This window comes from Oncorhynchus mykiss, chromosome 3 (assembly GCF_013265735.2).
Source record: "Oncorhynchus mykiss isolate Arlee chromosome 3, USDA_OmykA_1.1, whole genome shotgun sequence".
NCBI classification, from domain to species: domain Eukaryota; kingdom Metazoa; phylum Chordata; class Actinopteri; order Salmoniformes; family Salmonidae; genus Oncorhynchus; species Oncorhynchus mykiss.
Genome location: NC_048567.1, coordinates 65,159,528 through 65,183,349, shown reverse-complemented (window position 1 = coordinate 65,183,349; position 23,822 = coordinate 65,159,528). Strand labels below are relative to the sequence as shown.

At 42.8% G+C, this 23,822-nt stretch overlaps 3 protein-coding genes across 3 annotated transcripts; 1 reads left to right on the top strand and 2 right to left on the bottom strand.

The window, feature by feature from the left end:
- Nucleotides 1-695: 695 nt before the first annotated feature.
- On the top strand, nucleotides 696-9,392 carry LOC110520397 (secretin receptor). The gene is made up of 13 exons (XM_036965070.1): nucleotides 696-1,072; nucleotides 1,367-1,485; nucleotides 2,705-2,847; nucleotides 4,888-4,991; nucleotides 6,263-6,372; nucleotides 6,619-6,751; nucleotides 7,070-7,223; nucleotides 7,409-7,469; nucleotides 7,566-7,635; nucleotides 7,724-7,815; nucleotides 7,924-8,050; nucleotides 8,400-8,441; nucleotides 8,544-9,392. Exons 1-13 carry the CDS (start codon nucleotides 1,007-1,009, stop codon nucleotides 8,706-8,708), a joined length of 1,386 nt encoding a protein of 461 aa, XP_036820965.1. The 5' UTR covers nucleotides 696-1,006; the 3' UTR covers nucleotides 8,709-9,392.
- Nucleotides 9,014-11,721, bottom strand: tmem37 (transmembrane protein 37). Its single transcript, XM_021597690.2, has 2 exons — nucleotides 11,193-11,721; nucleotides 9,014-10,392 (listed from the first exon to the last, which is right to left on the bottom strand). Exon 2 carries the CDS (start codon nucleotides 10,323-10,325, stop codon nucleotides 10,032-10,034), a length of 294 nt encoding a protein of 97 aa, XP_021453365.1. The 5' UTR covers nucleotides 10,326-10,392; nucleotides 11,193-11,721; the 3' UTR covers nucleotides 9,014-10,031.
- A 5,048-nt stretch (nucleotides 11,722-16,769) lies between these two features.
- Nucleotides 16,770-22,008, bottom strand: LOC110520396 (acyl-CoA-binding protein). The gene is made up of 4 exons (XM_021597686.2): nucleotides 21,806-22,008; nucleotides 18,860-18,977; nucleotides 18,695-18,757; nucleotides 16,770-17,291 (listed from the first exon to the last, which is right to left on the bottom strand). The coding sequence occupies exons 1-4, from the start codon at nucleotides 21,812-21,814 to the stop codon at nucleotides 17,218-17,220; spliced, it is 264 nt and encodes an 87-aa protein (XP_021453361.1). The 5' UTR covers nucleotides 21,815-22,008; the 3' UTR covers nucleotides 16,770-17,217.
- Nucleotides 22,009-23,822: the final 1,814 nt, after the last annotated feature.

The following is a 23,822-nucleotide window of genomic DNA, read 5'->3' as shown; positions in this document are numbered from 1 at the left end:
TACTTTTCCTGTTGCTGCAGGATTATTTTCTTGCTGAAGCAGACTGGCTCAAATTAAGATCATACATCTGTAAATCAAACCAAAGCCCTTCAGTTAATTGTCTCCAGAGATATAACAACCCTAAACCTGTCTTTAAGAGTGGAGGCAGACCCTGAAAGGATCTGATTTATACCGGTCCACAGCTTTACCAAACTCCCAGCACCATGTTCCTTCTGTCCATCCCCAGTATTCGGCCAGAAAAAAATCGATTTGATCTTAATTGACCCAGTGAGTCTAGATAACACTGACCTGCTTGTTTATCCCCCTGGCAAGCCTTGTGCTGCTTATCATTCATGTAAAACAGCAAACACTGCAGAGATGTGATACCAGGTGACACTTTTACTACCCGTACACTTCACTGTTGTGTTTTGTAAACACCACTCAGAGGTGTCGTATGGGTACTATAAGGTGTGTTTGAGCGAGTTCGAGTGCGGTGGACAGGCGAGAGTCAACTGAGAATTTACTTTCAGGATTTATTTGAATGTTCACATGAGATGAAATTAATATGCCAGAGACAGAAACAGTTCTTTAGAATGTATATAAACTACAACTCTGGTAGAATAAAACGAATAATACAATTTGGAAATTCAAATATTTAGAACTAAGCAATTTCCAGGTATGATAAAACCTGTAACATAAATGGATGTGACCAGACAGTGACAGCGTCGCGCATTGAGCAGTAGGCGGGGTCTACAGAAAAGGGAATATCTATTTTACGCTGCATCTGAAGTTTACAGTTTTGTGTAAATCAGGGTTGAGATAACCAGGACAAGACACTGTCACCTGTTTTCAGGATTTAGGCACCGAATAACTCTCTGCTTCGGTCAAGTAATATTCCTGGAATTTTCTATTGATATTTTTTGTCCAGGTTAACATTGCGCACCTGAATTGTCTCTCCTAGCGGATACCGTATAAATATATTTGTTTATTTTATTTCTCAATTTGTCTTGGCAATACCATAGCTGCAATGAGGATAAACAGACAATTGCGTAGGATTGTGCTTATAGCAGCTCTTCTCGACTTCTCTTCCAATGTGAGTGATATTCAAATGTGCTCCAATTCCTCCTAATTATTTGATAATGGATGCGTGTATATATCATGATCATGAAATTGAAAATTATAGTAGCCTAAACTATAATTGTCGCTGTCTCAACATAAATTCCTCTGAAACTGCAAAATATTATTAATTGTATTTTTTAAAGTTTAGTTTAGGGCGAGAGAATGACATGCAGCACATTTTGATAAAGGCATATGGCTATACCCTTTCTAAATCTAAAGAAATATACTGTAACACAGAATGCGATGCAGTTTAAAATCATGTTTGAAGGTGAAGGCCATTCCTCCAGAATGTGACCCGGACTACATCTTACTCCAAGATGAGGAGAGCTGCTTCAAGGATCTGTTCAAGATCAACATCAGCCAGGCTGACTCTCAACAACCAGGCAAGTCAGTCATGCTATGGGCCATTAATGTAATCAGTCATGCTATGGGCCATTGCCATTAATGTAATCTACACAGAGGAAGAAAAGTTAAAAGAGGGGCCAGGAAAACAGCTTAGATAACAGCACATCCGTACACCACAAATCACATCCAATGAAGAGGGAGCAGTGATGGAGAGTGGTCACTCTGGTGACCAGATCAGCCAAACACTTCTCTCCTCTGCTATATGTGGAATCTGGTGGTCTTAGTGCCCTTGTAACGGATGTGCTCTGAGACTTTGAAGTAGTGGTTCCCCTTTTGTGGAGCGATGGGTAACGATGCTTCGTGGGTGACTGTTGTTGATGTGTGCAGAGGGTCCCTGGTTCGCGCCCGGGTATGGGCGAGGGGACGGTATAAAGTTATACTGTTACACCCTGATAAACACACATCTGTGCTGGGAGCCCCGGGGTCATTAATATGGGAGGCGAAGCAATGTTCTTTTACCCTTTATTTTAAGGCTAGTAGCATAATACATTGGGTTATTGGATTTAGGATGCTGAATACCTCATGTTACCATGGTTTCCTGCTGGTGAGAAGGAGAAGGCTGTAAGAAATACAATGCAAGTGGTTGATTGAAGTGGTTAGCACTATCACACAATTGACATTTCTGAAATTCCATTTTGCGAAAGAGTATGATTTGCCCTCAGATTGGCTTTAGGAAGAAAACAATTGGATAAAACATTGGACAGACAGACTAAGAGAGCGATACCTAGTCAGTTGTACAACTGAATGCATTCAATTGAAATGTGTCTTCTGCGTTTAATCCAACCCCTTTGAGTCAGAGAGGTGCAGAGGGCTGCCTTAATCGACAGCCGGCATCCGGGGAACAGTGGGTTAACTTCCTTGCTCAGGGCAGAACGACCTTGTCAGCTCGGAGATTCGATCCAGCAACTTTCGGTTTACTGTTCCAACGCTCCCACCCGCCAGGCTACCTGCCGTCCCGAGAGAGACAGATCGAGCACCTGTCCTTTTCTATCTCTTCCACTGTTCCACAGCACATATGATACCTGGGCCTGAGGGCTGCCAGACAAGCCAAGGTGATTTGGCAAATGGATGGTGATTTTAGAAAGGGACTTCCTATAACAGTAACAAGACACATATTGTGTTGGCAGCCAAATGTGTCAGGATTTGTGGTATACTATGAGAGCAATGGAATTGTTCAGCCTCCCTTGTGGAATGAATGAAGAGAACCTTTAGAATACCTGTGGATGACACCCATTATGTCTCCTGTAGAGTGCAGAGGTTTGTGGGACCACCTGAACTGCTGGCCTCATACTGATGTGGGAGAGACTGTGTCACAGCCATGTCCCAGATTCCTCCGAACCACAGGTATGCCCACATACATGACTAAGCATTCCAAGGACACTGTCACGTTCACTGTCTTCAAACTCCCTGTCATAAATGAGCCAAGGCGCAGCGTGCATGTAATTCCACATCTTTAATCAAAGTGAAACCTTCACAAAAAAACAGGTAAACAGAAACCGAACGTGACGCAACCGTGATGCACACAAACACTCACAGAAAATAAATAATTACCCACAAACACAGGTGATAAGTGATAAAAGGGCTGCCTAAGTATGATTCCCAATCAGAGACAACGATAGACAGCTGCCTCTGATTGGGAACCATACCCGGCCAACAAAGAAACAGACAAACTAAAATGCCCACCCAAATCACACCCTGACCTAACCAAATAGAGACATAAAAAGGCTCTCTAAGGTCAGGGCATGACAGTACCCCCCCCCCCCCCCCCCCCCCCCCCCCCCCCCCCCCCTCCCAAAGGTGCGGACTCCGACAGCAAAACCTGACTCTATAGGGGAGGGTTCGGGTGGGAATCTATCCCCGGTGGCGGCTCCGGTTCGGGACGAAGCCCCCGCTCCGCACGCTGATCCCTCCGCTTCCGTGGATCGTCGCCGGAGGAACCGGATCGTGGATCTTCGCCAGAGGCTCTGGACTGCAGACCGCCGCTGGAGGCTCCGGACTGCAGACCGTAGCTGGAGATTCTGGACTGCGGACCGTAGCTGGAGTCTCCGGACTGGGGACCGTTGCTGGAGGCTCCTGACTGGGCACCGTCGCTGGAGGCTCCGTGCCCTGGATTTTCCCAGCAGGCTCCGGGCCATGGATCATCACTGGAGGCTTCGTGCCATGGATCATCACTGGAGGCTTCATACGTGGAGCCGGAACAGGTCTCACCGAACTGAGGAGACGTACTGGAAGCCTGGTGCGTGGAGCTGCCACAGGGCTTACCAGGCTGGGGAGACATACTGGAGGCCTGGTACGTGGAACCGGAACAGGTCTCACCGGACTGGGGAGATGCACTGGAAGCCTGGTGAGTGGAGCAAGCACCAGATACACTGGGCCGTGGAGGGGCACTGGAGGTCTCGAGCGTAGAGCTGGCACTACTCGTCCTGGCTGGATGCTTACTTTCGCCCGGAAAATGCGGGGCGCTGGCACAGAGCGCACCGGCCTGTGAATGCGCACTGGAGACACAGTGCGCATCACCACATAACACGGTGCCTGACCGGTCACATGCTCCCCACGGTAAGCACGGGGAGTTGGCTCAGGTCTAAACCCTGACTCCGCCAATCTCCCCGTGTGCCCCCTCCAAAAAAGTGTTTGGAGTTGCCTCTCGGGCTTCCGTTGTTGACCTAACTTCGCTGCCTCCGCCTGCTTCCATGACAGGATCTCGTCCCCTGCCATAATCTCCTCCCCAGTCCAGCTCGTCTTCCAAGTTGGCGCACGCTGCTTGGTCTTTTTGTGGTGGGTAATTCTGTCACGTTCACTGTCTTCAAACTCCCTGTCATAAATGAGCCAAGGCGCAGCGTGCATGTAATTCCACATCTTTAATCGAAGTGAAACCTTCACAAAAAAACAGGTAAACAGAAACCGAACGTGACGCAACCGTGATGCACACAAACACTCACAGAAAATAAATAATTACCCACAAACACAGGTGATAAAAAGGCTGCCTAAGTATGATTCCCAATCAGAGACAACGATAGACAGTTGCCTCTGATTGGGAACCCTACCCGGCCAACAAAGAAACAGACAAACTAGAATGCCCACCCAAATCACACCCTGACCTACCCAAATAGAGAAATAAAAAGTCTGTCTAAGGTCAGGGCGTGACAGACACCTTAACAGTTACACATTAGAACATCATCAGACACATCCATGTTCAAGGTTGATGATTGTAAATGGGTTTTGTATGTCAGGTATTAAGTAATGCCTGTGTACTTTAGGCATTATTACAGGATAAACAGTATCCCAGCTGGAAAAAGTGGTTGCAATGATGGGTAATGGTCAAGATTGTAAAATAACGTTATTTAGATCTATTCTTTAGCAAACCAGTGTTCTCTCCTCTCACAGGCAGAGTATACAGGAACTGCACAGAGCACGGCTGGACTGAGCCATTTCCTCCACATGAGATAGCCTGCGAGTATGCCTTTGAGACCCTCACCTTCCCTTTTGAGGTAGGATGATGTGATTCGTACCTGGTTCCACGAGGCGGCTAAAGGCAGCTTAGCCTCTCAGTTCAGTTTTAGTTTTGTGTCTCTATATAAAAAATAGCAGTTCAAATGATTGAGTGACAGGTTGGGCATGTTCTAGTTAGTTAAATGTTGGGTAACTCAAGGAGAGGCTGTATCTGAGCCTGGTAGACCCCACCTGTGCTTTATTGGTTAAGACAGGTTTTGCCTGTTGAGAGGCTTTTTCTTTAGAATGCTGCCATTTTGAAGTCAGAACTCTGTATAGCCTAGCCTATTTGTACATTTCACCGTCATCTTTGAAATACCAGCACTGTGTAAATAAATCTAACACTCATTTGCACCTCTACCTGCCTGCTTCCTGCTGAATCTTTGTCCTAATGACTGCTAGAAGGCCATTATTTTATGCTGATACAGCACAGAGGAGATGGGCTACGGATTTCGCGCCAACCTGTCACTTCAAAAGCTCTCAATGATCTCGGAGTCTCTGCATTTGAACTTTATGTTTATTGTGGTATAGCGTGATATAGGCAGAATTCTGTGGGATATGCTCCTCAGGAATGATGTGAATCCATAGGTGTCTTAAGTCCCAATACTCTTTAATGACCTCATATCGTGTTTTTCGTCCCTTGGCATTTTGATAGGTTGGCACTCAGTTCTTCTACAGTGGTGCATGTCTTTTTGGGCGAGAGTCAGTGGATATGGGTGCACAATAAAACCTATGATTTGATTTGATTTATAACATTTCAGTGTCCTGGGGTAAAGTAAACCTATTATTATTATTTGATGTCATTTAGGAACAGATTATGACCCAGTGTTGTATTTGGACTGGTTGCAGGTGGAATAAAAGAGTAAATCACAGTGTGAAATGTTCTGGTTCTGCTCAAAACTCCTCTTCCCAGTCTGTTCCGAGTGGTCTTCCTGCTGGGAGGACAGCAGTGCTTAACTACAGTGATTTAAGAGACAGATAGCAACGACATGGTCCAAACCCCCACTCTCTGCTCTCTATTTTTCTGTTAGGCCAGGACACACAGTCCACCCTTACACATCTTTCTTTCTTTCTCTCTCTCTCTCTCTCTCTCTCACACTCTGTCTAGGTATCCCCCTTTCCCTTTCCCTCTATTTCTCTCTCTCTGTGACTCTCTTTCTCTATTTCAATCTTTCTCTCTGAATGAAAAAGTCCCAACTCATACATTCATAAACTCAGAGTGCTTATAATATGCCCTTTTGGATGAACAGTGTTGTTTCTGCTTCCCCAGGCACCCAGGTCCCATGGCTACTTCCTCTATGTGCAAGTCATGTACTCGGTGGGCTATGCTATCTCTACTGCGTCTCTTACCATCGCCACTGCCACACTCTGTCTGTTCAGGTGGGTATAGTTGGGGGCCGTCCAAGTGATTTATACTTGTAGTAGATCATAAATTGTTCTGCTCATCCCTTAACATAGGGAATGACTTTTACCACTTCTCCATTTGTCTAAAATGCTTGTCTTTGTCAACTGTTTATCTTAATCTCCTGTCTTCACTGTGTCCACTGCATGTACAAGGGTCAATGGAGGAAATTATGAATATATGTATTTTATTCTATCTCTCTGTGTCCTTGGTCTTCCCCCAAGGAGGCTCCACTGCACCCGTAACTATGTCCACATCCAACTGTTCCTCTCCTTCATCCTCCGAGCCACCTTCATCTTCATCAGAGATGCTGTGCTCTTCTCCTCTGATGACCACTTCCACTGTGACTCCTATCCGGTGCCTACTACCAATCACTATTAATCCCTTCATAACATTTATTACCCAGTGACTCCTAATCACTGACTGCCAGCCAGTCAATCACCCAATTACTAAACCAGACAATCATAATTATGTTCAATCAGCCAGTCAATCAATACAAAAAATTCAAATCAAGCTTGCAAACTCAATTTTATTACGTACATGCATTAATCATATAACATTCATCTATATATAGAAACCCCTTAGAAGAAGAAGACAAGGCTCACATCCTTCCCTTCCTTCCGGTTGAGTTGACCTATCCTCCTGCCTGTCTCGGTCCTCTGTCGCCCTCCACAGGTCAGCTGTAAGATTGCAACATCGTTCTCCAACTACTGCATCATGGCCAACTACAGCTGGCTGCTGGCCGAGGGACACTACCTGTACAGCCTGGTCAGTGTCTCCCTCTTCTCCCAGAAGAGGCACCTCAGGTGGTACATCGTCCTGGGCTGGGGTAAGCCTGTTTATCTTTAGCAAACTTAAATTAACAAGACTGAAGGACAAATTTGCTAAAGTAAAATATTATACCATTGATTTTGGCTATGTACTTCTGTCCACTCAATTGGACTGTCTGGGAGCTCTAACATCATCTATTTTCTGTCTTTTCCTATTCCATTGTCTGACTGTTTGCCTCTACAGGTTCCCCAATGGTCATTATAGTAGCCTGGAGTTTGGCAAAATATACCCAGGAGAATGAAGGGTAGGTTATGTCTGTATTCAAGTATCTATGTGATAATGCTTACATGCTCCTCACATATAGATTGTGTGTGTATTCTCTCTCCCCCTGGTTTTAAAGGTGCTGGGAGAGGAGGGGACACGAGGGGATCTGGTGGATTCTCAGAGTTCCTGTTCTCCTCTTCATCGTTGTGAGTTCTGCCATAACCTTTGACCCCATAAACTAATTTGTGATTTTCTGTGAGTCAGCACCTCACTCAAAATCTGTCTCTTACGCAGGTTAACTTGCTGTTTTTTCTGAGTATCATAAGAATCCTGGTGGCCAAGTTGAGGACACAGGAAATGCATAGAAATGAGTTGAACCAGTATAGGTGAGTTACATATTATTATTTTTGACCAAAAGCTATTTAATACCTACAGAACAAAACACTTTTGTCATGTTGATGATATCTTATGTACTTGTACATTTTTATTTTCAGGAGGCTTGCTAAGTCCACCGTTCTCCTGGTATCTCTCTTTGGTTTGCACTACGTCCTCTTTGCATTCCTCCCACATAAAGTCAGTGAAATATGGAACTTTATCGAGCTGGCTTTTGCTTCCACTCAGGTACTGTAGTACCTTTATCCCACCTCTGTGGGTGTACTGTACATACAGTACATCCCTGCTACAAACTTTCAGTGTATCTACTCTTTGGTATACAGTGAGTAAAAAAACATGTTTTATTGTCACACACCGGATAGGTGTAGTGAAATGTGTTGTTTGATAGGGTCAGTCATAGTAGTATGGCACCCCTGGAGAAGATTAGGGTTACGTCAACAGATTTTTCACCTTGTCAGCTAGGGTGTGCGAACCAGTGACCTTTCGGTTACTGGCTCAACACTTTAACCGCTATGCTATTTTCCGCCAATTTAGTTTAGTTTACCTAACCCTTTGTCTGTGCTCTGTCCTATTCTAGGGGTTTGTAGTAGCAGTTCTATATTGTTTTCTGAATGGAGAGGTAAGTTGACAACCACAGCTCAGTGTCCAGTAGTAGATTATTGAGGATAGAGAGAGGGGATTGGCTGACCCTGGCTGTTGACCTTTGACACCCTATCCCCAGGTTCAGTATGAGGTTCAGAGGAGGTGGAGGCGATGGAGGCTGAAGCAGCATCTACCTGGGGAGGCCAGGTGCCAACATGGCTCCATGAGTCAGAGTGTAGGGGCCCATACCCAGGTCTCCTTCCTGACCCGGGGACCCTCCACACGCCATTCTAGTCTGGTGTAGCACATCCAGTCACTCCTCACTATACTGTACCTACGAGGCTTTGTCAATGGATAGGTGCCATGTGTGTTCCACAGTCTGTCTGTGACATTCTGACATTCCTGTTTGACTCTTGAAGGATGAGGCCTCCTTTTTATTTTTTTTCTGTTGAGTGTATATGATCTTTGACCGGCATGGCATTTAGTGACAGGACTGGACCTTTGGTTGTGGGGTCAAAACGCTGAAACATTTCTGTGCATGGGTTTGCTATTCTGACCTTTCCTCATCTTCACCTGCAGTCACGCATGGCACACACACTGCATGACTATCAGGAATGCACCTACCCACCTGTACAATTGTCAATATGACCAGGTATTCTAAAGGACCATGTGGACATGCTTAATTTTATTTATTGGCTTTCTAACATGTATATTCCAAGTGTTACATATGATATGTGTATGTTTAACCATGAAAACAAGAGCTGTTGTAAAGTTTAAAGGAATTTGTGTGAATGTATTGGTGACAGTTCCTAGAATTAATTTAACCATGCTATGTTAGTTATATTACATGTGCTTCACACATGATCAATGATGGTACGACTTGATGACATCAACTCTCACAATAAATGTATTTTAAAAGTCATTATCACCACGGGGTGAGATACTTATTTTCCACCATCATTTGCAAATAAATTCATAAAAAATCCTACAATGTGATTTTCTGGATTTTTTTTCTCTCATTTTGTCTGTCATAATTGAAGTGTACCTATGAGGAAAATTACAGGCCTCTCTCTTCTTTTTAAGTGGGAAAACTTGCACAATTGGTGGCTGACTAAATACTTTTTTGCCTCACTGTACATCATGTAGCTATGAGGCCAAGGGGTTAAAAGGAAGTTACACATTAGTTACTACTAACTAAGAATAACATATGTTGTAAAAAAATAAATATATTCTACACAATCCAGAACTGTATTTCCACAAAACAATGAAGATGATTTGACTGCATATAGACAGGCAGCAGTTGTTGTTTACTGTTCCCAGTATGTGCTATTAACAAGCTGCACATGCACAAGGCCTTGAGGAATCATACACACAGCCGATCCATTCCAAAAGACCCTGTTACATCTCAGGCACTGTAACACCCATGGAGGAAGAGATGTCCTGATGTCCACTATACTCCACAGTCCTCAACCCTGGGCGTAACCCTAAACCTAATCCCAACAGGAAATCACTGTTCCTGTGACGTCTGCGTGTTTGGAACATGAAAATGCCTTCTGCCGTACTGCTGTAGCTGGACACTGCTGGACTCCTTGTGCTCTTTCACCTCTAGCATTTCCCCAGGTGGCTTCTAGGTGGTGCCTGCAGGGCCATGTGATGGATGTGGCGCTGCCATGCCGTTGAGGAAGAGCAGGAAGACTGCGGTAAACTTGCACCAGAAGGTAAGGGTGAAGCCCAAAGGAGAGGCCTGCTGCTGGAGCAGAGACACCAACACCACCACTCCCCCTGCCGACAGCGCCGCCGCCACAAGCACCAGAGCTGACCCCAGGCCACACCGCCGGCCCGAGTCCCGGTCCTCAATCACTTGCGATATGACCAGCAACTCCAGGTCAAAGATGGCTCCCACCACAGCCAGGGAGACCATAGAGCGACACAGGACCAGGCCAACCGCCACCCCAGATACACCTCTGTCGGGGTGCTCCTACTGAGACCTACAGAAAGGGGATTGAGTGAATTTGGGGTTTAGAACAATGCAGGTACAGAGTACAGTACCGACCTGTGTGACTTGGACAGAGACAAAGACACAGGGCAATATGCGACCACAGGGACATGCCTTAAACTCCACTGTAAGTAAATCTATCTGGAGTCCCAAACCCAGTTACCTTGGTAAAGCTGCTCTCCAGCAGAGTTTGAATCAGTAGATTAAGGAGAAACTTGGGCTTGAGTAGCAGATCCAGCTGTGTAGAATACAATGGGTGCATTCATTCATGTGAATTAAGACTGTAAGCATAAAAGGGAACAAATAACAGGCTATTGGATTAGTGTGACTTGCGTCAGCTCCTTGATAGCCTATTTGCCTATATTTCATTGACATATTTGTCTACTGAGTTTTCCTTAATTGATTATTCACTCAAATAAGTCTGTCACACATCGCACAAAGAGTAAAGGTTTGGGAACATCAAAACAGAGCAGGGAGGTCCTGAGAGGATTATGTGGGCTATGTGAGAGTTGGAATGAGGTGATCATAAAAGGGGATCATAAAATTAATGTACGAGAGAAAGTCTCTGAGTCTGTTGTTTCAATGAGTCTGTTTTTTCTGCACTAACACAAGCAACCACATCGGTAATGACAGAACACTGAATATCAATGAAGAAATAAACATAATGGACATGATACCATAGACAATCTGGCAAAAACAGATGTATCCTACTTATTTAGAAGCATGTATACTATATGATTTACAAGCAAATCTAACAACAGTCATTATAATAAAAATAACATGACTATTTACCTTTATCTGAATAGCGGTCATGGTGTTGTACTCCACTTGACCGAGAGGCAAAACTGGCAGCGGAAAAGATGTGTTCACTTCAAATATCAAAGGTTCAGTGTTCAGAGTTTATACCTGTGTATGATTAACAACCATCAATCGTAAAACAATGCAAGTCTCCTTTAAGAATAATCTCAACCGTCCCCACCCTCTAGCTATTCAGACAGAATTGATTGACTCTCCCCCCCGTAGTTATTAGAAGTCTGGTTACGGGATACTCTGCTATCGCCAGGAGAAGCAGACAGGAAGGAAGAATGTTTCTTCCATGACAGCACAGAGATTTAAACGCTGCAAGTATGGCCATTGCTGAGATTCCCAATCCCACACTATTACGAATATATACATGTAGGCCTACCCATTGTTGAGATTACTAATCCCACACTATTACTAATACACTGCTCAAAAAAATAAAGGGAACACTAAAATAACACATCCTAGATCTGAATGAATGAAATATTCTTATTAAATACTTTTTTCTTTACATAGTTGAATGTGCTGACAACAAAATCACACAAAAATGATCAATGGAAATCAAATGTATCAACCCATGGAGGTCTGGATTTGGAGTCACACTCAAAATTAAAGTGGAAAACCACACTACAGGCTGATCCAACTTTGATGTAATGTCCTTAAAACAAGTCAAAATGAGGCTCAGTAGTGTGTGTCGCCTCCACGTGCCTGTATGACCTCCCTACAACGCCTGGGCATGCTCCTGATGAGGTGGCGGATGGTCTCCTGAGGGATCTCCTCCCAGACCTGGACTAAAGCATCCGCCAACTCCTGGACAGTCTGTGGTGCAACGTGGCGTTGGTGGATGGAGCGAGATATGATGTCCCAGATGTGCTCAATTGGATTCAGGTCTGGGGAACGGGCGGGCCAGTCCATAGCATCAATGCCTTCCTCTTGCAGGAAATGCTGACACACTCCAGCCACTCCAGAGGTCTAGCATTGTCTTGCATTAGGATTAACCCAGGGCCAACCGCACCAGCATATGGTCTCACAAGGGGTGAGAGGATCTCATCTCGGTACCTAATGGCAGTCAGGCTACCTCTGGCGAGCACATGGAGGGCTGTGCGGCCCCCCCAAAAAATGTCACCCCACACCATGACTGACCCACCGCCAAACCGGTCATGCTGGAGGATGTTGCAGGCAGCAGAACGTTCTCCACGACGTCTCTGGACCGTCACGTCTGTCACATGTGCTCAGTGTGCAACCCCCACCTGTGGATGTTGGGCCCTCATACCACCCTCATGGAGTCTGTTTCTGACCGTTTGAGCAGACACATGCACATTTGTGGCCTGCTGGAGGTCATTTTGCAGGGCTCTGGCAGTGCTCCTCCTTGCACAAAGGCGGAGGTAGCGGTCCTGCTGCTGGGTTGTTGCCCTCCTACGGCCTCCTCCACGTCTCCTGATGTACTGGCCTGTCTCCTGGTAGCGCCTCCATGCTCTGGACACTACGCTGACAGACACAGCAAACCTTCTTGCCACAGCTCGCATTGATGTGTCAGCCTGGATGAGCTGCACTACCTGAGCCACTTGTGTGGGTTGTAGACTCCGTCTCATGCTACCACTAGAGTGAATGCACCGCCAGCATTCAAAAGTGACCAAAACATCAGCCAGGAAGCATAGGAGCTGAGAAGTGGTCTGTGGTCACCACCTGCAGAACCACTCCTTTATTGGGGGTGTCTTGCTAATTGCCTATAATTTCCACCTGTTGTATATTCCATTTGCACAACAGCATGTGAAATGTATTGTCAATCAGTGTTGCTTCCTAAGTGGACAGTTTGATTTCACAGAAGTGTGATTGACTTGATTGAGTTACATTGTGTTGTTTAAGTGTTCCCTTTATTTTTTTGAGCAGTGTATATACATGTAGGCCTAACCATTGTTGAGATTCCCAATCCCACACCATTACTAATATATACATGTAGGCTCACCCAATTATTGCATGAACAACTCTTCACTACTGAGAAATGTTGTCTCAAACTGTGAGAAAGCAGTGCAAAGCTCAACATGCCTCCTGAACTAATATGAGCTAATCATTGCTACAAAAAGTATAATGATCTTGTGAAACTGCCAGATGCATTATGCAAGAAACGATAAGCTACAAATGCCAAGTGTTGTTTCTCAGTGACCATTGGCCCCGGAACATGGTGCGAGGTGGATAAAAACAACCTGGAAAATTGATAAAGTATTCTTCTTGATTTCTGAGTTTATGGGTCAAAGACGAGACGTGTACATTTGGTGTCCGAAGGCCATTCATTTAACATAAAAAGATAAATATGTATAAATATAATATTAACTCACTCAACTCTTACCCTTCTTTTGACCCAGAAATATTTGTGTTGCAAACTATTAAATTAAGGGAGTTATTGAGCTTCTAAGTGTCAAAATGTCCTTCAGTGTAACTGACCAGGTTAAAATTCTAATGACAAAAGTGTTTTTAAAATGTAGAAATTCATCCTAAAAATATAAATGAACACCCGTGGCATAATTGTATTAGTGTTTGCAACAATATATAGAATAATGGACAACATACTGTATCTGAAAAATATTTTAAAACTTGAATAACTTTTGTCCAGACTTTTGTGCTTCATCAATGTCATTCAGTATAACAAAGGTAAAAAGCCATTTTAACGCATTTCACATGATGGTAATCATGTGACAGTGTGTGACATCACAAAAAATACCCATTGAAGACCATCTATCAATGTGAGGAGGTGAGTAAATCTCTCTCAAATATTTGATGATTTCACCTTTTCACCCTCTAGTAACCTTTGTAACAAAAATGCATGTCCTTCAGTACAACACTACAAAACATAATTTTAATGTTATTATTTTATAAAAAGCTATATTCAATATGAAAAGTAAAAATAATCCTTATAGATCAAAGTCATTACTTTATATAGGTGGCCAAGGAACTGCCTGTTAAATATGTTTATGTATGAAATCTGTCCTTCAGTATCATGCTTTTGTCCAAAAGTTTCATGTTTATACCACGTCACCCGTTATGCTGAATGACAGTAGCATTGCTATCCCATGTTTTCACTAGTTTACAACATTTAATCATGCAATTCATATTTACTTGTTGTATGCATACTGAATATTATCATGTAACTATTTTATGGAATTTTAAGGTATTTCAAGGCACATTATCTTTATACTGTAGATGCCGTCGTCTAATAAGGAGAGGGCTGCACGGCCCAGACAAAAGATTAACGCAGATCCAGTTGCTTGGGAGGAAAGACTAGCCAGAAGAAAAGCAAGGTACTGTTTTCATGGTTTCACGCTACTGTCAGCAACAGAATAGGATATAATAGGATATAAAGCTGGGTGGTTAACGCAACATTAAGTTGCACTATTACACTGTAGTAATTTTTTTATTGCACTGCAGTTAAGATATAACTGATGGATTATATTAGTTAATATAATATTACACACACACATAATTATGAATTAAAAATGGATTGTGAATTATATTAGTTAATAGCTGCTTCACATTTGGGGCCCTTTATGAAAAATCAAGACTGTACAAGTTTGAATTGAAGTAGTTTGATGGGCATTTGATGTAGCTATTTTGTGTAGGTATCTTGAAATTGCATTTGTGTAAATTGCATTGAAATTTACAGAAATTGAGCAGTTACAGTGTAACAATGCATAATTACAACATGAACTATCATGTAATAATCGTGTAATAATGCAACTTAATGCAACGTCAAGTGCTGCCGCAGATTATAGTAAAGTGATTATTATTAACATTAGCAATGAAATAGTAACAAAACATGTCATGTTTGAGAAAGGGAGAGGGAGTTGATTTAACTTTTAAACTTTGATTAAGTGTTATCATTGTATAGCCTACTATTAATAGACTACTAATAACATTTAATGGATGCAAATTCTATTCTGTGCCAGTGTCATAACTATTACATTTTCGTTTTTAGCTATCAGAGAAGAAAGAAGGATGTCAAACCTGATCATCCACCAATCTATACAATAACACAATCTGATGCTGGAAAAAAGAGGGACAAATTTAGATTAAATAAGAGGGGGTGCAGTGAGAAAAAATCAAACAAATTAATGTGGTGATGAACTTAACTCCTGTATCCACTGACGGAAACGCTTTTGAGCACCCCCCTGAACAACTTGAAAAAGTACAACATTAATTTGCACCTCCAGAGCTAGAACAACCACCTGAGTCCTTGACTCCAGAACTAGAGAAATCCCTTGAGCCTCAATCTCAAACACTGGAGCAACCACTTGCTTCCGCCACTCCAGAAAAAGTGAAAAAGGTATCAAAGCGTTGTAAGCGGTTGCAAAAGGAAAAACTAAAACTAAAGTAGAAAATTCTTCAACTGGAAATGAAACTAAAACAATCACAACAAAAAAGCAACAAATTACGAAAGGGCATGCAAAGGTCAAATAAATTAAAACGCAATCCAAGTTAAAAATACAGGCCACGAGGGAAAAAATATATATCTTTAGTGAGGAAAACACAGGTCATTGCATTTCTCAGTGGAGATGAAAATAGTTGCTTTCTCTCAGGGAAGACACGGTCACGCAAATGAAAAAGATTCAGAGGCGCATACTCATGAAATCTCTAAAAGAACTCCATACAGAGTACAATTCAGAGGTGGATGGGACACTCACTGTCATACAGACAGTTTTTACAACTGCGGCCATTTTACATTACAAAGCCGAAGGCACATGACCACAACACCTGTGAGTGTCTCGATCACGAGAATGTGAAACACATAGTTGACAGGTTGAGCCAAAGAGGGTTGCTGAAAACCTCAAGCGTTTCCGAGTTACTGTCTTCCATTATGTGATCTCAAGAACAAGCAATGCATGTACCGTGTTTGTGCAAAGTGTTGCTATGAGTGTCATTCAGTGTAACAAAATAGCGTCATAGAGTATAACACCAGTATTTTATATTAAAATACAATCACTTTGTTTTGTTGACTCAGAGACAAAACAAATCTCATAGGATGAAGAGAAAGATGTTTTCATAGATTTAGAATTTTTCTCAGTGCAAGGCAGGAAGGTTTTGTGAAAAACCTTCAACAAATTTTGAGTTGTACCCGTGACACATCAAATATGTGGTATTCAAAATAAAATGTCATTTTTTTCTGGGTAGTTATATTCCTGCCAGTCTAGGCATGAACCTTGTGATTATGAAGATTTTTTTTTTTTTTTAAACACTTAGTGTTTTACTGAATTACATTTTACTAGGGTACATTCATATGAATCACAATAAAAATGAATTATTGGCTTTATTCTTGAATATAACGGCATAGGTGACACTCCACTGAAAAAAAAAGCCTTTTAAGGAAGTGTAATTGCTGTTTCATTTTTTTGCTACTTTGAAAACCTTATACGTCTTTGACCCTTATACATTTTCTGAATATACAAATGTTTTGAATGTGCAAAGGGGCACAGTTGTGAGTGACAAAGTGTACATTTTGTGGTTTACTGGGTATGTGATGCAAGGCAAATTATATAATCTCCTCTCATAAAATAACCAAGCTTGACAACAGAAAAGTTCAAACAAATGTAAACTTTATGGAGGTTGTGGGCTGAACAACCAGTTGAGAACATTAACTAGGAAGTTGATGGTGGAGGACGGTTTGTCTCTGTACGTAGCGGTGGCTTGTTGGTCCTGTATTCTTAGTGCAATGCACAGTAGCAAACATTCCTGGGTAAAACGCATATGCCATTTGAGGTGTGCTTGATTTAGGTAGTTCTGTACAATGGAACCATTTGAATAGTCCATAAAATGCAAACTCCAACCACCCTTGCACATACCTCAGCTAAACCAAGTTACCTCAGCTAAACCAAGTGCACCACTAGAATTACAAAGGATTTGACATATGCATTTTCCCCAGGTCTTGTAGAAACGGGCATACTCATTGGGATTAAGGCACCTCACAGGGATGAGGTGTGGGCTGGTTCTACACTGCCAGCGGACGGCCCGGTCAGTCAGTCATTTCTTAGACTCCGTACTTCCCTTTCAGTTCCTCTACCAAGGCAATGTACTCCTTCCTGGCATCCTCTTTACTCTTCCCTATGGGAGTCAAGTAAGAAAAGGAAAACCCATTTAGTTAAGAATGAGTTACTGTTTAAGAACTGTCTGTCTCAACCAGTATACTTTATGACAGTGTAAATGCATTGAGCTGAGGAGATCCACAGCTGTGTAAAACTGATCCCCTAATTTAGGTGAAGCTCATCACTAAGCTCTGGGACTAAACACCTCCCTCTGCAACTGGATCATGGATTTCCTGACGGGCCACCCCCAGGTGGTAAGAGTAGGCAACAACACATCTGCCACGCTGATCCTTATCACTGGGGCCCCTCAGGCGTGTGCACTTGGGCCCCTCAGGGGTGTGTACTTGGGCCCCTCCTGTTCACTCACGACTGAGTGGCCAAACACAACAGTGGTAGGCCTGATCACTGACAACAATGAGACGGCCTATAGGAAGGAGGTCAGAGAACTGGCAGTGTGGTGCCAGGACAACAACCTTTCCCTCAATGTGAGCAAGACAAAGGAGCTGACCGTGGACTACAGGAAAAGGCGGGCCGAACAGGCCACCATTAACATCGACGGGGCTGTATTGGAGCAGGTCGAGAGTTTCGAGTTCCTTGGTGTCCACATCACCAACGAACTATCATGGTCCAAACATACCAAGACAGTCGTGAAGAGGGCACGACAAAACCTTTTCCCCCCTCAGGAGACTGAAAATATTTGGCATGGGCCCCCATATCCTCAAAAGGTTCTACAGCTGCAACATCAAGAGCATCCTGACCGGTTGCTTCACTGCCTGGTATGGCAACTGCTCAGCATCTGACCGTAAGGCGCTACAGAGGGTAGTGCAAACGGCCCAGTACATCACTGGGGCCAAGCTTCCTGCCATCCAGGACCTATATAATAGGCGGTGTCAGAGGAAAGCTCATAAAATTGTCAGAGACTCCAGTCCCCCAAGTTATAGACTGTTTTCTCTGCTACTGTACGTCAAGAGGTACCGGAGCGCCAAGTCTAGGACCAAAAGGCTCCTCAACGGCTTCTACCCCCAAGCAATTCATAAAAATTGCCACCGGACAATTTACATTGACCCCCCTCTTGTACACTGCTGCTACTCAGTTTGTTTGCTACCTATGCATAGTCACTTCACCCCACCTACATATACAGATTATCTCAACTAGCCTGTACCCCTGCACACTGACTCGGTACCGGTGCCCCCTGTATATAGCCTCGTTATTGTTACTGTGTTACTTTTTATTATTACTTTTTATTTTAGCCTACTTTGTAAATATTTTCTTCTTCTTGAACTGCACTGTTGGTTAAGGGCTTGTAAGTAAGCGTTTCACGGTAAAGTCTACACTTGTTGTATTCAGCGCATGTGTCAAATAAAGTTTGATTTGAGCAGTGCCCTCTACAGGCTAAATGAGGAAGGGCTACAGGAAACACACCTTTCTCCTTCTCCCAGGCGTCCCATTTGGCTTTCCCAGTGAAATCCAGCACCCCAGGACAAGCTTCAGAAACAAAGAAAAACACACACAATCAAATGACTATACAATGAGATTTCTAGAAAGGAGGGGTATCACAAAGCACTGGAAGGACGTCGACTGGCTTACTGGTGTTGATGTCGCCCACTTTGGCCTGTTTGAACAGAGCGTAGACCCTGAGCATCTCCACATCTGCTGGCTTAGCCTTCAGCTGCTTCACCTCCTCTGCAGCCTTATCAAAATCCACCTGGATGGAGGGGAAGCAAAATATGCACATGAAAATTGCTGCTCCCAAGTTAAATCAGTTATATGATGGACAGGTTCCTGTACAGTGTCATTAGAAAATGGCAGCAACCTTACAGTAGAATGAGCAGATCTATGTTTGAAAAGGGTTAACCTTTCTAGGGCAGGGGTTCCGCTAGCGGAAAGGCAGTGCGCGAAAGGCAGCGCGCGAAATTCAAAAATATTTTTCCGAAATATGTAACTTTCACACATTAACAAGTCCAATACAGCAAATGAAGATAAACATCTTGTTAATCTACCCATCGTGTCAACATATGAATATGTTAGGTCATAGCCAAGTCAAAAAAAATCACACAGCAATTTTTCCAGCCAAAGAAATATAGATAAAATGAATCACTAACCTTTGATGATCTTCATCAGATGACACTCATAGGACATCATGTTACACAATACATGTATGTTTTGTTCGATAATGTGCATATTTATATCCAAAAATCTCAGTTTACATTGGCGCGTTACGTGCAGTAATGTTTTGATTCCAAAACATCCGGTGACTTTGCAGAAATACTGATAAATAAACATTCATAAAAGATACAAGTGTTATTCACAGAATTAAAGATGGACTTCTCCTTAATGCAACCGCTGTGTCAGAGTTCAGTTGCTCATTGGTAAGTGCATTGATCAGAAAACCAATCAGTACCTGGTGTGACCACCATTTGCGTTATGCAGCGCGGCACATCTCCTTCGCATAGAGTTGATCAGACTGTTGATTGTGGCCTATGGAATTGTGTCCCGCTCCTCTTTAATGGCTGTGTAAAGTTACTGGATATTGGCTAGAACAGGAACACGCTATTGTACACATCAACCCAGAGCATCTCAAACATGCTCAATGGGTGACATGTCTGGTGAGTATGCAGGCCATGGAAGAACTAGGTCATTTTCAGATTCCAGGAATTGTGTACAGATCCTTGTGACATGGGGCAGTGCATTATCATGCTGAAACATGAGGTGATGGCGGCGTATGAATGGCAGGACAATGGGCCTCAAGATCTCATCATGGTATCTCTGTGCATTCAATTTGATATCGATAAAATGCAGTTGTGTTTGTTGTCCGTAGCTTATGCCTGCCTAAACTATAACCCCACCGCCACCATTGGGCACTCTGTTCACAACGATGCAAACCTATCACCCACACGACGCCATCTGCCCAGTAAAGTTGAAACCAGGATTAATCTGTGAAGAGCACGCTTCTCCAGCATGCCTGTGGCCATCGAAGGTGAGCATTTGCCCACTGAAGTCGGTTACGATGCCGAAATGCAGTCAGGTCAAGACTCTGGTGAGGACGACGAGCATGCAGATGAGCTTCAATGAGACTGTTTGACAGTTTGTGCAGAAATTGTTTGTTTGTACAAACCCCGTTTCATCAGCCCTCCGAGTGGCTCGTCTCATCTCGCAAGTAAAGAAGATGTTTTTTGGAGATCCTGGGATGGTGTGGTTACACGTGGTCTGAAGTTGAGGCCAGTTGGACTTACTGCCAAATTCTCTAAAACAACATTGGAGGTGGCTTATGAAATTATCTGGCAACAGTTCTGGTGCCAATTGCACGCTCCCTCAAAACTTGAGATATCTGTGGCATTGTGTTGTGTGACAAAACTGCACATTTTAGAGTGGTCTTTTATTATCCCCAGAAGAAGGTGCACCTGTGTACTGTCACTAACAGGAACGTAAACAAATGTGTTAACAAAATTTGAGATAAATACGTTTTTTGTGCATATGAACAATTTATGGGATCTTTTATTTCACATGTTGCGTTTATATTTTTGTTTACTATTCTAACTAGCAACAGTAAGCTAAGACCCCGATTGAGGAGGGGAGGGGCTATCGAGAGGGGCGGTCCGTGGGCCTCCAGTTGCCCATCCATGAGCCAGATAATCACTGGAGCGATTGATAGAGTCAGTGCTGGCATAAATTGAACTTTGATCTCATCTGGGTCCATTTTTCTTAGCCTACAGGCAGTAAAACCACATCAAAGTCATGATGACATTATATTATATTGAGCAACTTGAGCCCAGAATGGCAGAACATAGAAACTGGCCTCAAAACCTTCGTTCCGGGCGCTTCTTGCCTAGAGTTATCCTGTTATGATGAAATAATTTAGCATAACGCCAACACTTCTTCCTTCATCCTATAACTCCAAACCAGCTATACGCTAGTCAACGTTTGCTATAATAACTTTAACATGCTTCTTCTCACCATGATAATATATAGGCAAGCAATGATTATACAACCCAGGAGCGTGTATTTTAGTCCACACACAATCAGCGCCTTGGGCTATGTCGAAAGCCGCTCCACACCCTTAAAGCAGGGTGACAGTTGTGGCAAACGCAATCCCCTAGTTTGGGAGTGAAACCAGACATTGAGCTGGCAAACAAATTAAACGGGGTCGTTTCATCGGCTGGGAGCATGGGAATGGCTCCGCTTAAAAAAAGGCAATAACCGAGTTAGCGGAATTTAATTCAAATTTGATACAAAACTGACGGGGACAACTAGTGGTGCCAAGTCAAGTGCCAGCTCCTTAGAATTTGTTATACTACATTCAAAGCAGGTTGGCTAAAACAATAACACTCTTTTGTTATAGCTTATTAAGTAGATAGCTAAACACCATTACGTTAACAGTGCTAACGGTAATGTTAGTCGACAAAGCCAAGTTGACACATTTTAGCGAACCTGCACTTGAAACTGAAAATCACCATAATAATATAGCTTTGCATGTCATCATTGATTATGGTAACTACAATATAATACCCAAAACAATACAAATTCGATACATACCTCAGACATGATTTAAAATTCCTTTAGAAGACCCTTCGTATAGTCCTAGAACACTACTGGAGTCCAAAGATCAGAAATAACGGAGTAGACAACAAAATATGCTTTAGTATGAAGATGTCTAAACTGCTTCTCCAATAGAAATCCCCGATCGGGCCAGAGATACTTTTGAGGAGATGGGAAACTCCAACGCATGTTGTGGACGTTGCCCATGCGTTGTCAATGGGACGCGCGGTGCATTTTGGGCAACGCGCGCTCTTCAAGGAGTGAATGGGAGTCAATTGGGCGCTAGCTAAAGAAAATAAAACAATAGCATGAATTTACTCAACAAGAAACATTACAAATCTGTTCCGATATGTGAGATAATTAACTTGTTATCTGTAATATCGTATAGCTTTGGAATCATTACATTTCGTATTTTAGAGGAAAATAGGCAGGTTTCTTGACTAATGCCGCGTTCACAAAAACTGGGAATTCGGGAAAAAACGAGCTCCGACTGGGAAAATCGTTTTGAACGGTCACCCACTCGGAATTCCAAGTCGGATACTAGGGTATCTTTCTAGAGCTCCGACTTTCCGAACTGAAGATCACTGACTTCAACCGGCGCAAGACGACCGTTAGACCTGAAGGCGTTTCTCTGCGCATGAGTTTAGCTAGCCAACGTACCCATGACATGACCTTACAACCGTGATCGGGGAGTTCTATTGGAGAAGCAGTTTCTACCTGTCTGCGGTATCACGGTGCTTTCAAGACAACCGTGATACCGCAGACAGGTAGAAACTGCTTCTCCAATAGAACTCCCCGATCACGGTTGTAAGGTCATGTCATGGCTACGTTGGCTAGCTAAACTCATGCGCAGAGAAACGCTTTCAGGTCTAACGGTCGTCTTGCGCCGAACTGCGCATGTGCAAGCCGTCAAATCAAAATGCACTCCTTCGATATTAAGTCGTTTTGGAAGAAAATAATAACGTTTGTCACTTTCACGAGGTTGGACTACTAACATGTTCAAATACGTAAGAAACTGTCTCGAATATAGGTTGTGCCTTTAGATTTCGAGAAAACTAACAACTAAGGAATACTTTTTCACTTCGCCATTTGACTTCTCAAACCCCAAACCTGGTCTGCTTCACAAGCGTTCCCGGAATTCTCGCAATGTTTCTTCTCTACTTTTAGAAACTCTGATCATTCCCTGACTTTGAAAGAAGGTATTGTGTGAAGATTATTTTAGCAACCGCGTGCTGCACCACATTAACAAATATTGTATACCAAACAAAGTTAAGGAAGTGCACTTTAACATTTTACATAAGCTATATCCATGTAATTCTATGATATCCAAATGTGTGGCAATTGATGATGTAAATGTACATTTGTGTCCGAATTTTGGGAAAACTTTGCAAAATACTTATTTACCATTATGAACACTACCTATGTTTTTGGCATGAAAGATATATGTTACTATTGCAATGATAACAAGACCACTAAAATGATTGTGAATTTTGAATTGGGATTTTTAAAATGTTTCTTGTTGCCAAATACTTCATACACAAACAAAAATTACAAAATTCTATACCAAAATTACAATTATTTTTGATTGAATTTAACTATTTTATTAAAACATTAACCCTTGTGAACAATAACAAGAATAACATTTTCCTAAATCATTACAATACGTTTTTTTCAGTGATTACAATTGCACTAGAATTGTTTATTTTTTTGTTTGTTTCAGTATTTTCTCGTTAACACCTGCCGTCTGTTTTGTATGATGTAAGAATGTAAATTGTTGACCTGTATTTAGATTTTTTAAAATGTAATTTAAAGCATGACCACATTAACGCGATTGGTGGACACACGACAGTCTACTAGGTGAGGCGTAACACCACAGAGTTTATAACCCAGTTAATAAAACACGTTTCTTTTCGTTATTTTTTTTCTCTCAACTCGTTGCTATTCCTTTCTAGCACGTCAAGCTAACTTACAGAGTAGGTAGCTAGGGCTCCCGAGTGGTGCAGCGGTCTAAGGC